The sequence below is a fragment of the Aegilops tauschii genome, chromosome 2, assembly GCF_002575655.3.
Source record: "Aegilops tauschii subsp. strangulata cultivar AL8/78 chromosome 2, Aet v6.0, whole genome shotgun sequence".
NCBI classification, from domain to species: Eukaryota; Viridiplantae; Streptophyta; class Magnoliopsida; order Poales; family Poaceae; genus Aegilops; species Aegilops tauschii.
In genome coordinates this window covers 68,972,818-68,986,662 of record NC_053036.3, presented here as the reverse complement: position 1 = coordinate 68,986,662, position 13,845 = coordinate 68,972,818, and the positions used below count along the sequence as shown (strand labels likewise).

At 44.8% G+C, this 13,845-nt stretch overlaps 2 protein-coding genes across 2 annotated transcripts; both read left to right on the top strand.

Annotated features, from left to right (window-relative positions):
* Nucleotides 1-6,933: 6,933 nt before the first annotated feature.
* Nucleotides 6,934-8,206, top strand: LOC141041536 (uncharacterized). The gene is made up of 4 exons (XM_073508003.1): nt 6,934-7,367; nt 7,468-7,565; nt 7,701-7,819; nt 7,914-8,206. The coding sequence occupies exons 1-4, from the start codon at nt 7,010-7,012 to the stop codon at nt 7,999-8,001; spliced, it is 663 nt and encodes a 220-aa protein (XP_073364104.1). The 5' UTR covers nt 6,934-7,009; the 3' UTR covers nt 8,002-8,206.
* Nucleotides 8,207-12,388: 4,182 nt separating this feature from the next.
* LOC109744754 (uncharacterized) lies at nt 12,389-13,614 on the top strand. Its single transcript, XM_020303900.4, has 4 exons — nt 12,389-12,688; nt 12,787-12,884; nt 13,059-13,177; nt 13,267-13,614. Exons 1-4 carry the CDS (start codon nt 12,460-12,462, stop codon nt 13,352-13,354), a joined length of 534 nt encoding a protein of 177 aa, XP_020159489.3. The 5' UTR covers nt 12,389-12,459; the 3' UTR covers nt 13,355-13,614.
* Nucleotides 13,615-13,845: the final 231 nt, after the last annotated feature.

Below are 13,845 nucleotides of genomic sequence, written 5' to 3'. Positions count from 1 at the left end.
GATCAAGGTTGCTCAAGCAATCATCAAAAGAAATTCCATATACGGAGAAATCATCCATGAAAACCTCAACAATTTTTTCACAAAAATCAGAGAATAAGCCATCATGCATCTTTGAAAGGTAGCAGGTGCATTGCATAAACCAAAAGGCATACGTCTATAAGCAAAGGTGCCGAAAGGGCAAGTAAAACTGGTCTTTTCTTGATCCTCTTTGGACACAGGTATTTGAGAGAAACCAGAGTAACCATCTAGAAAGCAAAAATATGTATGTTTGGATAATCTTTCTAGCATTTGATCAATAAAAGGCAAAGGGTAATGATCCTTTTTGGTAGCTTTATTTAGTTTGTGGAAATCAATTACCATTCTATAACCTGTAACGATTCTTTGTGGGATCAATTCATCTTTATCATTAGGAACAACAGTAATACGTCCCTTCTTAGGGACAGAATGGATAGGACTTACCCACTGACTATCAACAACGAGATAAATTATACCTGCCTCCAGAAGCTTTAGTATTTCTTTTCTTACCACTTCTTTCATCTCAGGATTTAACCTTCGTTGGTGATCAACAACCGGTTTAGCGTCTTTCTCCAATTTTATTTTGTGTTGGCATAGAGTGGGACTAATGCCCTTAAGATCATCAAGAGTATATCCAATAGCGGCACGGTGCTTCTTCAGAGTTTTCAATAATTTCTTTTCTTCATGCTCTGTAAGGTTAGCACTAATAATAACAGGATATATCTTTTTCTCATCAAGATAAGCATATTTAAGAGTATCAGGTAATGGTTTAAGCTCAAACACGGGATCACCCTTGGGTGGAGGAGGATCCCCTAGGATTTCGACAGGTAAGTTGTGTTTCAAAATAGGTCCCTGTTTAAAGAATACTTCATCTATTCCCCTCCTTTCATTCATAAACATATCATTTTCATGGTCAAGCAAATATTGTTCTAAAGGGTCATTAGGAGGCACAACAATAGAAGCAAGACCAATAATTTCATCTTTACTAGGCAATTCTTCATCATGGGGTTGTCTACGAAATTTAGCAAAATTAAACTCATGATACATATCCCCTAAACCAATAGTAACGACGTCCTTTTTGCAGTCTATCCTAGCATTAACAGTATTCAAGAAGGGTCTACCAAATATGATGAGACAAAAGTTGTCTTGTGGGGAACCAAGAACAAGAAATCAACAGGATATTTAACTTTCCCACACAAGACTTCAACATCTCTAACAATCCCAACTGGTGAAATAGTATCTCTATTGGCAAGCTTAATTGTAACATCAATTTCTTCTATCTCAGCAGGTGCAATATCATGCATAATTTCTTTGTATAAGGAATGGGGTATTGCACTTGCACTAGCACCCATATCACATAAGCCATGGTAGCAATGATCTCCTATTTTAACAGAAATAACAGGCATGCCTACAACAGGTCTATGTTTATTTTTAGTATCAGGTCTAGCAATTCTAGCAGCTTCATCACAGAAGTAAATAACATGCCCATCAATATTATCAGCCAAGAGATCTTTAACCATAGCAATACTAGGTTCAACTTTAATTTGATCAAGGGGTGTAGGTGTTCTAGTATTACTCTTACGAACCACAGTCGAAGCTTTAGCATGATCCTTTATTCTAACAGGGAAAGGTGGTTTCTCAATGTAAGTAGTAGGAACAACAGGATCATTATAAGTGATAGTCTTTTCTTCAACTTTAATCGGTGCAACTACTTTTACTTTAATGGGAGGATTATATTTAAACCACTTCCCCTTAGGAGATCAACATGAGTAGCAAATGATTCACAGAAAGAAGCTACTATCTCAGAGTCAAGTCCATATTTAGTGCTAAATTCACGGAAAACATCGGTATCCATAAAAGATTTAACACAATCAAACTTAGGTGTTATACCTGACTCCTTACCTTCGTCGAGATCCCAATCTTTAGAGTTGTGTTTAATTCTTTCCAATAAATCCCATTTGAATTCAATAGTCTTCATCATAAAAGAACCAGTACAAGAAGTATCAAGCATGGAGCGATTATTGAGAGAAAGCCGAGCATAAATTTTTTGAATAATAATTTCTCTTGAGAGCTCATGATTGGGGCATGAATATAACATTGAATTAAGCCTCCCCCAAGCTTCAGCGATGCTTTCTCCTTCGTGATGCCAAAAATTATATATATAATTACGATCACGATGAACAAGATGCATAGGATAAAACTTCTGATGAAATTCCAATTTCAATCGGTTGTAGTTCCATGATCCCATATCATCACATAGCCTAAACCATGTCAATGCCTTTCCCTTCAAAGATAAAGGGAAGACCTTCTTCTTGATAACATCCTCGGGCATACCTGCAAGCTTAAATAATCCACAAACTTCATCCACATAGATTAGGTGCAAATCGGGATGCAATGTTCCATCTCCTGTAAAAGGATTAGCTAGCAGTTTCTCTATCATACCCGAAGGAATTTCAAAGTAAACATTTTCAGTAGGTTCAGTAGGTTGAGGAGCAACTCTTTGCTCTACTGGTCGGGGTGAAGATACCCCTAACAAGCCCCTCAAAGGATTACTTTCCATAGTAACAAGTGTCAGTAAATTTCAGCATACTATATAATTTTTTCCTTACCAAATTTCACTTACCAAAGGCGCTTCACTCCCCGGCAATGGCGCCAGAAAAGAGTCTTGATGACCCACAAGTGTAGGGGATCTATCATAGTCCTTTCGATAAGTAAGAGTGTCGAACCCAACGAGGAGCAGAAGGAAACGACAAACAGTTTTCAGCTAGGTATCTTCTGCAAGCACTGAAATTATCGGTAACAGATAGTTTTGTGATAAGGTAATTTGTAACGGGTAACAAGTAATGAAAGTAAATAAGGTGCAGCAAGATGGACCAATCATTTTTGTAGCAAAGGACAAGCCTGGACAAACTCTTATATGAAGGAAAGCGCTCCCGAGGACACATGGGAATTATCGTCAAGCTAGTTTTCATCACGCTCATATGATTTGCGTTCGTTACTTTGATAATTTGATATGTGGGTGGACCGGTGCTTGGGTGCTGCCCTTCCTTGGACAAGCATCCCACTTATGGTTAACCCCTATTGCAAGCATCCGCAACTACAAAAGAAGTATTAAGGTAAACCTAACAATAGCATGAAACATATGGATCCAAATCAGCCGCTTACGAAGCAACACATAAACTAGGGTTTAAGCTTCTGTCACTCTAGCAACCCATCATCTACTTATTACTTCCCAATGCCTTCCTCTAGGCCCAAACAATGGTGAAGTGTCATGTAGTCGACGTTCACATAACACCACTAGAGGAAAGACAACATACATCTCATCAAAATATCGAACGAATACCAAATTCACATGACTACTTATAGCAAGACTTCTCCCATGTCCTCAGAAACAAACGTAACTACTCACAAATCATATTCATGTTCATAATCAGAGGGCTATTAATATGCATAAAGGATCTGAACATATGATCTTCCACCAAATAAACCAACTAGCATCAACTACAAGGAGTAATCAACACTATTAGCAACCCACAGGTACCAATCTGAGGTTTTGAGACAAAGATTGGATACAAGAGATGAACTAGGGTTTGAGAGGAGATGGTGCTGGTGAAGATGTTGATGGAGATTGACCCCCTCCCGCTGAGAGGATCGATGGTGATGACGATGGTGATGATTTCCCCCTCCCGGAGGGATGTTTCCCCGGCAGAACAGCTCCGCCGGAGCCCTAGATTGGTTCCGCCAAGGTTCCGCCTCGTGGCGGCGGTGTTTCGTCCCGAAAGCTTCCTCCTTATTTTTTCTTGGGAGAAAGACTTCATATAGCAGAAGATGGGCACCGGAGGCCTGCTAGGGGGCCCACGAGGCAGGGGGGCGCGCCTCCACCCTGGTGGCCAGGGTGTGGGCCCCCTCTTGTTAATTCTTTCACCAGTATTTTTTATTAATTCCAAAACGTGCCTCCGTGAAGTTTTAAGACTTTTGGAGCTGTGCAGCATAGGTCTCTAATATTTGCTCCTTTTCCAGCCCAGAATTCCAGCTGCCGGCATTCTCCCTCTTCATGTAAACCTTGTAAAATAAGAGAGAATAGGCATAAGTATTGTGACATAATGTGTAATAACAATCCATAATGCAATAAATATCGATATAAAAGCATGATGCAAAATGGACGTATCAATACGCTCTGCATACGCGGGACGGTTCATAGGTCGTGAGGTGGCTCCATACGCGGACTTTGTCTGGAAGCACAAGGCGCCACTACAATGTCGCTTCTTCGCGTGGCTGGCTATGTGAAACCGCTGCTGGACGTCAGACCGATTGGCTCGAAGAGGCCTCCCACACCAAGCTACGTGCCCCTTCTGCAACCAGCAAGGTGAAACAATCAACCACATCCTTCTAACCTGCGTTTTCGCGAGAACTTTGTGGCTTTGGATTTGGGTGGCCCTGGGTGAGCCAGATAAGGCTCCTGGGAGAGAGGACGAGTTGGTGGATTGGTGCCCCACACGAGTGGCTACACAATGCATACCGAGCGACTTAAAGGCAATCCTCACATTATGTTTGTGGGAACTGTGGAAACACCGCATCGCCATTGTTTTCGACGGAGAGACACCATCGCTCCAAACGCACTCCGGAACATTGATCGTGAAGGACACACTTGGAGATCGGCAGGGAAATTTAAGGGTGACATAGAATTTTTCTTTGGTGGTATCCATAGCGGGCTAGCGGTGAATAATCCCGAACGAGCTGTGTGTGTGTGGAGGTGGAGGATTGTGTGAGCCTTGTAATTACGGTTGTAAACTTTGTGGAGGGCCTCTTTGCCTCTTTCTTCTTTAATATATGATATGCACACTCGTGCATATTCTAGAAAAAAGCAAGACAAGATTTAGTGAAGGCAAGCCTAGTTGAATAAGACATGAGCTTACCTCTCTAACCACCCATGCTTTAAGAATCTTATCTACTAATGGGTTGGATATCCTCCCTTCCAAGCTTATCAAAGTGTATGGGAACTCCTAGATATTTAATGGGAAGCACATTTATAGAGCACCCAAAAATCTTGGTGTGGAGAGCTATTCTCTCTTCACTAATATCAAGAGTAATGAGCTCATCGTACCAGAAACTTTCTCAAACCAAACTAGGGTAGTCTTCATATTCTTGGTTGTGTCTAGACCATCTTCTACAGAAAAAGGATAGTAATTCTGCGTACTGAATGCAGATGAAAACTCCAGAAATTAAGCTAGAGCACAACCCTTTCATCAAATTATGTTGGGAAGCGTTAATAACCATTTTAGAGAGAACATCAACTACCAGGTTGAAGAGCATGGAGAAATTGGCTTTCAATCTCGTCGGCGCCGACAAATTTGTGAAACATGGCTCGAGAGAAACAAGTGAGGCTATTTGGTCCGCTAATATACATGTCCTTTGGGATACCTAACAAAGTAGTTTTTTTCCTTAAAATACGCAAAAGAGCACAATAAAATTACACTTTGTGCAGAAGACTTAAGAGCATCTTCAGTAGATGATGTAGATGCAAAAATTTTTTTTTTACATCTCCACCTTTCGGAGATGTAAAATACAACACCTCAGGATGCAAATTTGCATATCCACCTTCAGGAGATGTAAAACTGGTTGTCGCGCGCCAACTGCCAACCGTTTTCACTTTCCTTCCGGACGCCCGCCAACCGCCTCACATGCTATGGCCGACCCCGCCGCCTCCTCCGTTACAACCGCCCACCATGCCTGGGCCTTCGCCGGCGCGACCAATGTCCTCAATCACGCCTCCGCCGCCATACTGTCGCTGCCATGTCGCTGCCCTGGTTTTGCCCCATCTCGGTCGGTCACCGTCGCGGCTGCCGCCCCACTGCCAGATCCGGCCGCTCCACCGCCCTCGCCTCCGGTTCCGCCGCTGCTCCCCCAATGTCCGCCTCCAAATCGGTTGAACTGGCCGCTTCCCCGCAGCCGAATCGCCGCCGCGCCGCCGTATGATTTGAGCTCCCCCCGCCGCCCCGCCGTTGCCGGATTTGAGCCGCACACCCGTCGCCAGACTCGACCTTCTCGCGCCGCACGGCCGTCGCCACGTTGTCCCGTCGTGATCAATTCGCCGCTCGATTCACAACCGTGCCGCCGACCATTCGAGCTCCCGCCGCCGCATTCGATCTCCCGGCTCTCTTCGCTCGACTGCCGACGCACCTGTTGCCGCCGCTTGGTCCACCGGCGCTGCTCCTGGCTCTCGGCGCTCATGCCGACTAGTTTTACTTCTCCATTTGCATCATCTATTGGAGTTGCACTTTTACATCACCAATTTACACCATCAGTTGGAGTTGCCATTTTTTTAATGTAAAATGCATTTTTTTCGAGATGTAAATTTTCACATCTGCAAATTTGCATCATCTATTGGAGATGCTCTAAACATAAAACAATTCTTAGATTATGGAAAATGATAACTGGGGAACGTTGAGGTCCCAGGGAACGTCCCCATAACCATTGGATATGGATCACGCGGATGACACTAAAAAAAATACTGGCACTTTTTTACGTTGCATGTGGGAAATCTCATAAAAGTTGCCATGACGATTCGAGCGTTTGCTGAGAAAACAGTCCCAGGAAAGATATTGCGGTCCTAGATTATCTTCTTCTCAAAAGACGAAGGCGCCGCTCTCAGATTATCTTCCACCTCAACATGCATCTCGAGTGCATCACAAATCAGCACGCACCAACGGAAAAGAAACGACCACCATGCCCCGGACCGCCGCCGTCGCCATCCAGCGGCCAATAATGAGAAGTGAAAAGCAACAAAGTTGAACGGGCAGCCCTGGCAGCTCTCGCCGGTAACCGGCCACACGCAGCCGCGCCTCCCGTTCACCAGCGTACGTGCCACTCTCACACCCACAATGCCGACTGACAAGTAAGCTATATATAGGCCTGCCCGCAAGACTTGAGCTACAACTGCAAACCAAGAAACCTCCTCTAATCAACTTTAATCCTCGTAACGTTCGATTGTTATATGATGGCGGAGACCAAGGCGGTGGCTGCTGCCGTGGAGGCGAGTCCGGTGGAGGTGGAGGAGGGGAGGAGCAAGACGGTGGCTGCTGCGGTGGAGGCGAGTCCGGCTCCGGTGGAGAAGGGGAGGAGCAAGACGGCGGCTGCTGAGGTGGAGGCGGGTCCGGCGGAGGTGGAGGAGGGGAGGAGCAAGACGGTGGTGCTGGTCGCCGTGGACGACAGTGACGCAAGCTACCGCGCGCTCGAGTGGGCCGTGCGGCACGTGGCGGCGACGGCCGGCATGGCCGGCGCCGGAGCGGTGGAGCTCGTTGTCCTCCACGCCAAGCCGCCCACTTCCCTCGCCGTCAACATGGGCGGCCCCGGTGCGTTAGCCTCCTCTTCAATGCTTCATCGTTTCGTCCTTTGGTCTGGACTCCTACTGGAGCAAAGCTCTGTCGACTGAATTCTGGGGATTCGTTTCAGGCGTGCCCGGCGACGTGGTGGGGTTAGTGGAGGAGGACCTGCGCAAGAAGGCCGAGGGCGTCGTCGGCAAGGCGCGCAGCCTCTGCGCCGCCAACTCGGTAACATAACATCCACCACCAAGCTCTCCGCTCGCCTCATTGCTCCATGGACAGATACAGAGAAGATATCAGTGACAGAGACGATCACGCATTGCATGGCTGTACGTAACTCGTGCTGTTTATTCGAAACCGCAGGTGGAGGCTGTGGTGGACGTGGTCGACGGGGAGCCGAAGCACGTCCTGTGCGACGCCGTCGAGAAGCACCACGCCGATCTGCTCGTCGTCGGCAGCCAGGGCTACGGCGCCATCAGGAGGTCCTTGATTTTCTCTTTTCCTGCAGTGTACGCCTTCACCGCGAGACTGAAACTAATGGTGGCTGTCTCTTGTCTCAACTCCTCTTTCTTGCAGGGCATTGCTTGGGAGCGTGAGCGACTACTGCGCACACCATGCCGACTGCTCTGTGGTGATTGTCAAGCAGCCCGGGTCCAAGAACTGATCGCCATTTCCGGTGTTGGATCGATCGTGCCCAGTTCCAGTGTTGGGATTCTGCTATTTGCGTGCCTACACAATGTATCCCTACTTAATTATTTCTGCTCCAACGTTTGTACTCTCCTTTTTATTTACTCTGCATATTAGCAGTCAAGCTTTGTAAACTTTGATTAAATTTATATTAAATAATATTTAACATCCACAATACCCAATCAATGCATTAAATTCATAATTGAAATTTATTTTCACATTAAATATACTTGCTTTTGTAAACGTTCGTATTGTTTTCTATAAACTTAGTAAAACTTTATATTGTTTGACTTACGACAGAGAAAAAAAAGATCATACGCAGAGTAAAAAGTTTTATCAGCACCATACATGATGCTATGGTTGTTCAATGATCCCTCTCCTTTGTTGCATTTTTATGTAATCTTTTAGTTTCTAGTGGATCTGCTTTTTACGTCTAACGTGTTGTCAGCTAGCGCAGTCGCTCGTGGGCACTACATTGAATAATTGGTTCGACGTTTGTTCGTTATCTCTCCTACTATTTATACTTAAATATATAACACATAAAGTTCCGTCACACATTCGAAAGTATCAGTTCAAAAATGAAATGTTTTCTATTAGTGTTTACCTACTGTTTATACTTAAATATATAACACATGTCACACATTTGAAAGTATCAGTTCAAAAATGAAATGTTTTCTATTAGTGTTTACTTGCATAAAACAACTATATTTATGTTGAAAATAAACTTAGGCTAAAAATCTTGTGAAACAACTGCTTCATGTTTTTATTAATGTTTACTTACATAGGGCAACTAAAAAGAGATTCTTATAGACTTAACAAAAATGGTATTCACTTAGCCTAAAAATCTGCTACACTTTGTCACAAAAATACAGTAGTATCAGTTTAAAAATGGAACAGACACATTCCAACAATGCAAGAGAGCCAGACAAAAATACCATAAACCCCATAGGAAAATGTAGTTGATTCCAGAAAAATTGTCACATTGGTGTAGTTTTTTTTAATCAACACTAGTGTAAAAATACAATAGATACTAATGCAAAACGCAATCAAGAAAAATGTTATTTCAGAGGAATCTTGCTGAAACCAACACAACGTGAAAGTAAATTCCAAATTGGATGCTTCATCTAATAGTAGTGACCTTTTGAAGCACTTGAACCCTCTTCTTCTGCTCGCTTTAATTATTTTCTTTTTGCATCGGTGGCGCCATGCTGCCATCGGGATGCGTCGCGGTGCGAGCAGTGATGCTAGACAATGACGGGCGCACGCGATATCCTCTAGTTCGCCGGCTTCTTCATTGGCCACCTGGGTGCGTGTGCTCAAACATGAGGGGTTAGATGTTGGATGAGAAGCTCGAGCCAGGTAGCAATATGGTGAAGAAAAAGATGAAAACAACCAAAATTCACGATTTTTGTTGTTGTCTAGAACTACGGTTGCTTCTACCGCATGTGTTCTAGACAACCTAGCCCCCCTCGCTCCGTGGCCCCTCTCTTTGTACAATTTGAGGGACCGAGATTCACATATCTCGCAATTAATTAAAGGTTACTACTACCTCTGTCCCAAATATGTGTCACTGATTTAGTACCCTCTTTGGCCCCTCTCTTTCTACAATTCGAGGGGCCGAGATTTGCACATCTCGCAATTAATTAAAGGTTACTTCCTACGTCCCAAAATATGCGTCACTTATTTTGGAACAGAGGGAGTAATATATAGTGTGATAAACGTAGGCTTTCTAACGAGTATCATTAGACTAGTTCAAAAATAGTAAGTAGTTCACTAAATAATACTCCCTCTGTAAACTAAATAGTTACATATGCAACTTATGATGTAAGATGACCGGGCGTCTCAATAATGTATCCATGCCGTACAGTTTGCCACATATCATCATCGATAGCCTTCATATGAGAATCCTCATCTTCTCTTTCCAGAAAGGGTAATCCATCCCGTCGAAGACGGGAATCTTCTCCATAGACTTAATGAAAACATAGAACATAACGGATATCTATCTAAAAATGAACTACTAAGACCTAGACAGAGAACTCACGATAGAAAACATTACTGAAAATAAGTTGCCAAAAGTAATGTAAATGTGACATGGAACTAGTGGTGCTCGATGGTGACAAAAGGTATTTGTTCTACCAGTTCACTCTTCTGCAAAAGAGCTACGTTTAGTTGGAGGGACTTGTGATTGAACACATGAGCTAAACTCTCCCCGTCCTATTCTCCTGGACAAAGTTAGTCAACTTGTGTCAATTTAGGCTCGGTAGATACTTCAGGCGACCTCCATAACCTTCACAGACTTTTCTTCGGAGACCAGTTACTCTTGTCCACTCAGACAGACACCTAACTGTCTAGAGAATTAGTAGCTCTCAAGAGTAATAGGTTCAAAACTCTTGACTTAGATCTTTGTGATGGTAAACCACTATCTAGGTTTCGGGCTCTGGGTTTTTCTCTCGATGGATTTACTCAAATGTTTCTAATAGGGGTGCTCAAACAATCTTCTTGACAAATCAAACCGAGTAGCGGACTATAACGACAGGTGGGGGATGGCTATTTATAGCTGGAGCAATCCCGAGGGTGAAATGACTATTTGGGGCCTCGAGCCCAGTCAATGGTCAAACCGACATGTTTTCAACGGTCAGATTTCAAACGCACCTTTCATCTTTACTTGAGAAATAAGTAAAGTTGACTCACCTGCTAGAGCAATTCTCTCGCAACCGAGAAGAATATCATCTCTGGCTAGCAAGTAATTACTTTTGGCACGAAGAGATTTCTCTCATCTCTGGCTGGCAAGTAATTACTAGGTTAAGCATTATAAAGACCAAAGGCTTGAAACATCGATCCCCTCTTAAAAGTACAGTGGTCCTATGACTCAATGGAAGAAAATGAGACTACGAAGAAAATGCACATCTTCACTTAGTCTTCATTCTTCTTTGCTGCAGTCATTTTCTCTCGAATGCCTCGCGTACCAATTGCTTCGACTCAACAACATTTTTGGGAGTCATCTCTGACACGCAATCTCTTCGATGGCAATCTCCTCGATTGCCTTAGCATTCTTCTTTGCTTCGTAGATAATGGCAATCTCCTCGATTGCCTTAGCATTCTTCTTTGCTTCATAGATAATAGTCTTATGAGTTTATAGAAAGCTCCTTTGAACTCTAGGGACCTATACTCGTTGTGTGCACTAGCAAACACATTAGTCCCTCGCTGTTTCTGTCCAACAATCTTCAAAACTCTCGGAGCACTCGATTGCACCAATAGTTTGGAAGCCTTAATAAGCATTTCAGAGAGAACATCAACTACCGGGTTGAAGAGCAGGGAGAAATTGGCTTTCAATCTCGTCAACGCCAACAATTATTTTTCCTGAAATGACAGGATTCCTGCATTCATTAAGAAGAAAAGAGTTGCTCAGTTAATTAGGAAAACACGAGCGAAAACCAAGCTGTCCAGTTTATTATGGAAAACCAGGCTAAACCATCACAAAGCAACACACACAAGATACCCCACTCACACCACTATAAGGCCTCGCTGAGACATCATGCATGCGTCATCGTCATCGCTCCTCCCCTATAAAGCATCATCGGCATCCTTAAACCCTGAGCAAACGACTCCAACTTCGCCGTAGACGATAGTCAAGTCAACCCACACTGTAGAGGCCATCTGAAGTGGTATGAAGATCCGCACTAGAACTCAGTCATTTGCAACCAGACAACGGAGCTCCGTCTCTGAAGGAGAACTACGAAGGACAGACCAGGCAGGCTCGTTCCCTGGAAGATTGGTTTCTCTTGATGAAGCTTATATCTACGCAATTTAGAAAATTACAATCGCATTTTTGATGAAGTTGTTCTTTTCTATGATTGTACAAGAGTACACTAAAAAATTCCCGGCAAAGAAAAAAGAGTACACTAAAATTACACTTTTCAGCGGGAAACTTAGACTAAAACAATTCTTGGATTACTTTTGGGATTTAACAAAACCAAATATCTTCTCAACCCGCCAAAACAAAATACTCTTCTTCTTCTCACAAGACGAAGGTCGAAGGTGCCGCTCTCAAATTCTCTTCTGTCCCAAATCTCAACACGCATCTCGAGTGCATCAGAAATCAGCACGCACCGACGGAAAAGAAACGACCACCATGCCCCCCGAACCGTCGCTGCCGTCGCCGCCCCCATCCAAGCGGGCAGATGATGCATGCGAAGTGAAAAGCAACAGAACTGAACGGAAACCGGGGGAGGTCTGCCGTCATCAGCTCCTGCCGGCAACCGGCCACACGCAACCGCGCCTCCGGTTTCGCCAGCGTACGTTCCACTCTCACACCCCCACCGACTGAGAGACGAGTAAGCTATATATAGGCCTAGCCCGCGGCCTTGAGCTATAACCACTTGAACCAAGAAACCTTCTCTAATCAGTTTCACTCCTCGCGTCCTTCGATTGTCATATGATGGCGGAGACCAAGGCGGTGGCGTCTGCGGCGGCGGCGGAGGAGGGAAAGAGCAAGACGGTGGTGCTGGTCGCCGTGGACGACAGCGACCACAGCTACCGCGCGCTCGAGTGGGCCGTGCGGCACGTGGCGGCGACGGCCGGCGCGCCCGGCGCCCGGGCGGTGGAGCTAGTCGTCGTCCACGCCAAGCCGTCCCCTTCCCCCGTGGTCACCATGGGCGGCCCCGGTGCGTTCGTTGTTAACCTCCTCTTTAATGCTTCATCGTTTCGCCCTCCGGAATCTGAGCGAGCTCTCCTCTGACTGAGTTCTGCGGATTCGTTTCAGGCGTGTCCGGCGACGTGGTGAGGTTAGTGGAGGCGGACCTGCGCAAGAAGGCCGAGGGCGTCGTCGACAAGGCGCGCCGCCTCTGCGTCGCCAACTCGGTAACATCCGCTACCAACTCCGCTCGTCGCTCGTTGTGATCTCCTTTCTACTATCTATCTGTCCATGGATAAACCAACTCGTCTCCCTTGCTGATATCTTTTCTATCTATCTGTCCACGGAGACGATCACACATTGCATGTCTGTAACCTGTTGCTGCTTGTCCGAAACCGCAGGTCCAGGGCGTGGTGGAGGTGGTCGACGGGGAGCCGAGGCACGTCCTGTGCAACGCCGTCGACAAGCACCACGCCGATCTGCTCGTCGTCGGCAGCCACGGCTACGGCGCCATCAAGAGGTAATTGATTTATTCATCTCCATTCTCCAGTCCCCCGTGCTGCAGAGCTAGTGGTCATGGATTTGTCTGAACCTGGACAATTCTTGCAGGGCATTGCTTGGGAGCGTGAGCGACTACTGCGCCCACCATGCGCACTGCTCTGTGATGATAGTCAAGCAGCCCAAGTCCAAGAACTAATCGCCATTTCCGGAGTTAGATCAATCATGCCCAGTTCCAATGTTGGGATTGTGCCATTTGCGTGCCTACACAATGTATCCCTACTAAGTTATTTCTACTCCAAAGTTTGTACTCCCCCGCAAAAAAAAGTTTGTACTCTTTTTTTTCTTCTATTTATTACTCTGCATATTAGCAGTCAAACTGTGTAAACTTTCGATCAAATTTCTAGTAAGAAATTATTAACATACGCAATACTAAATCAGTGCGTTAAATTCATCAAATATATTTTCACATTATATATGCTTGTTTTTGTAAACGTTCATATTGTTTTCTACAAACTTGGTCAAACTTTATACAATTTGACTTATAACAAAGCTAAGCAGAGTAAATGAAAACAGAAAGAACACTATTGGTGCCACACATGGTGCTTGGGTGTTCATCTTCTGATATCATCATAAATTTTTCATTCTTTCAAGAGACTCACCATTCAATAATCCCTCTCTTTTGATGAA

Excerpts from the sequence above, each read along its gene's own strand:
- LOC141041536 (XM_073508003.1), top strand. The coding sequence starts at position 7,010 with ATGATGGCGGAGACCAAGGCGGTGGCTGCTGCCGTGGAGGCGAGTCCG. Across the intron at positions 7,368-7,467 it reads CGTCAACATGGGCGGCCCCG|GCGTGCCCGGCGACGTGGTG; the intron begins GTGCGTTAGCCT and ends GATTCGTTTCAG. Across the intron at positions 7,820-7,913 it reads GGCTACGGCGCCATCAGGAG|GGCATTGCTTGGGAGCGTGA; the intron begins GTCCTTGATTTT and ends TCTTTCTTGCAG.
- LOC109744754 (XM_020303900.4), top strand. The coding sequence starts at position 12,460 with ATGATGGCGGAGACCAAGGCGGTGGCGTCTGCGGCGGCGGCGGAGGAG. Across the intron at positions 12,885-13,058 it reads GCCTCTGCGTCGCCAACTCG|GTCCAGGGCGTGGTGGAGGT; the intron begins GTAACATCCGCT and ends CCGAAACCGCAG. Across the intron at positions 13,178-13,266 it reads GGCTACGGCGCCATCAAGAG|GGCATTGCTTGGGAGCGTGA; the intron begins GTAATTGATTTA and ends CAATTCTTGCAG.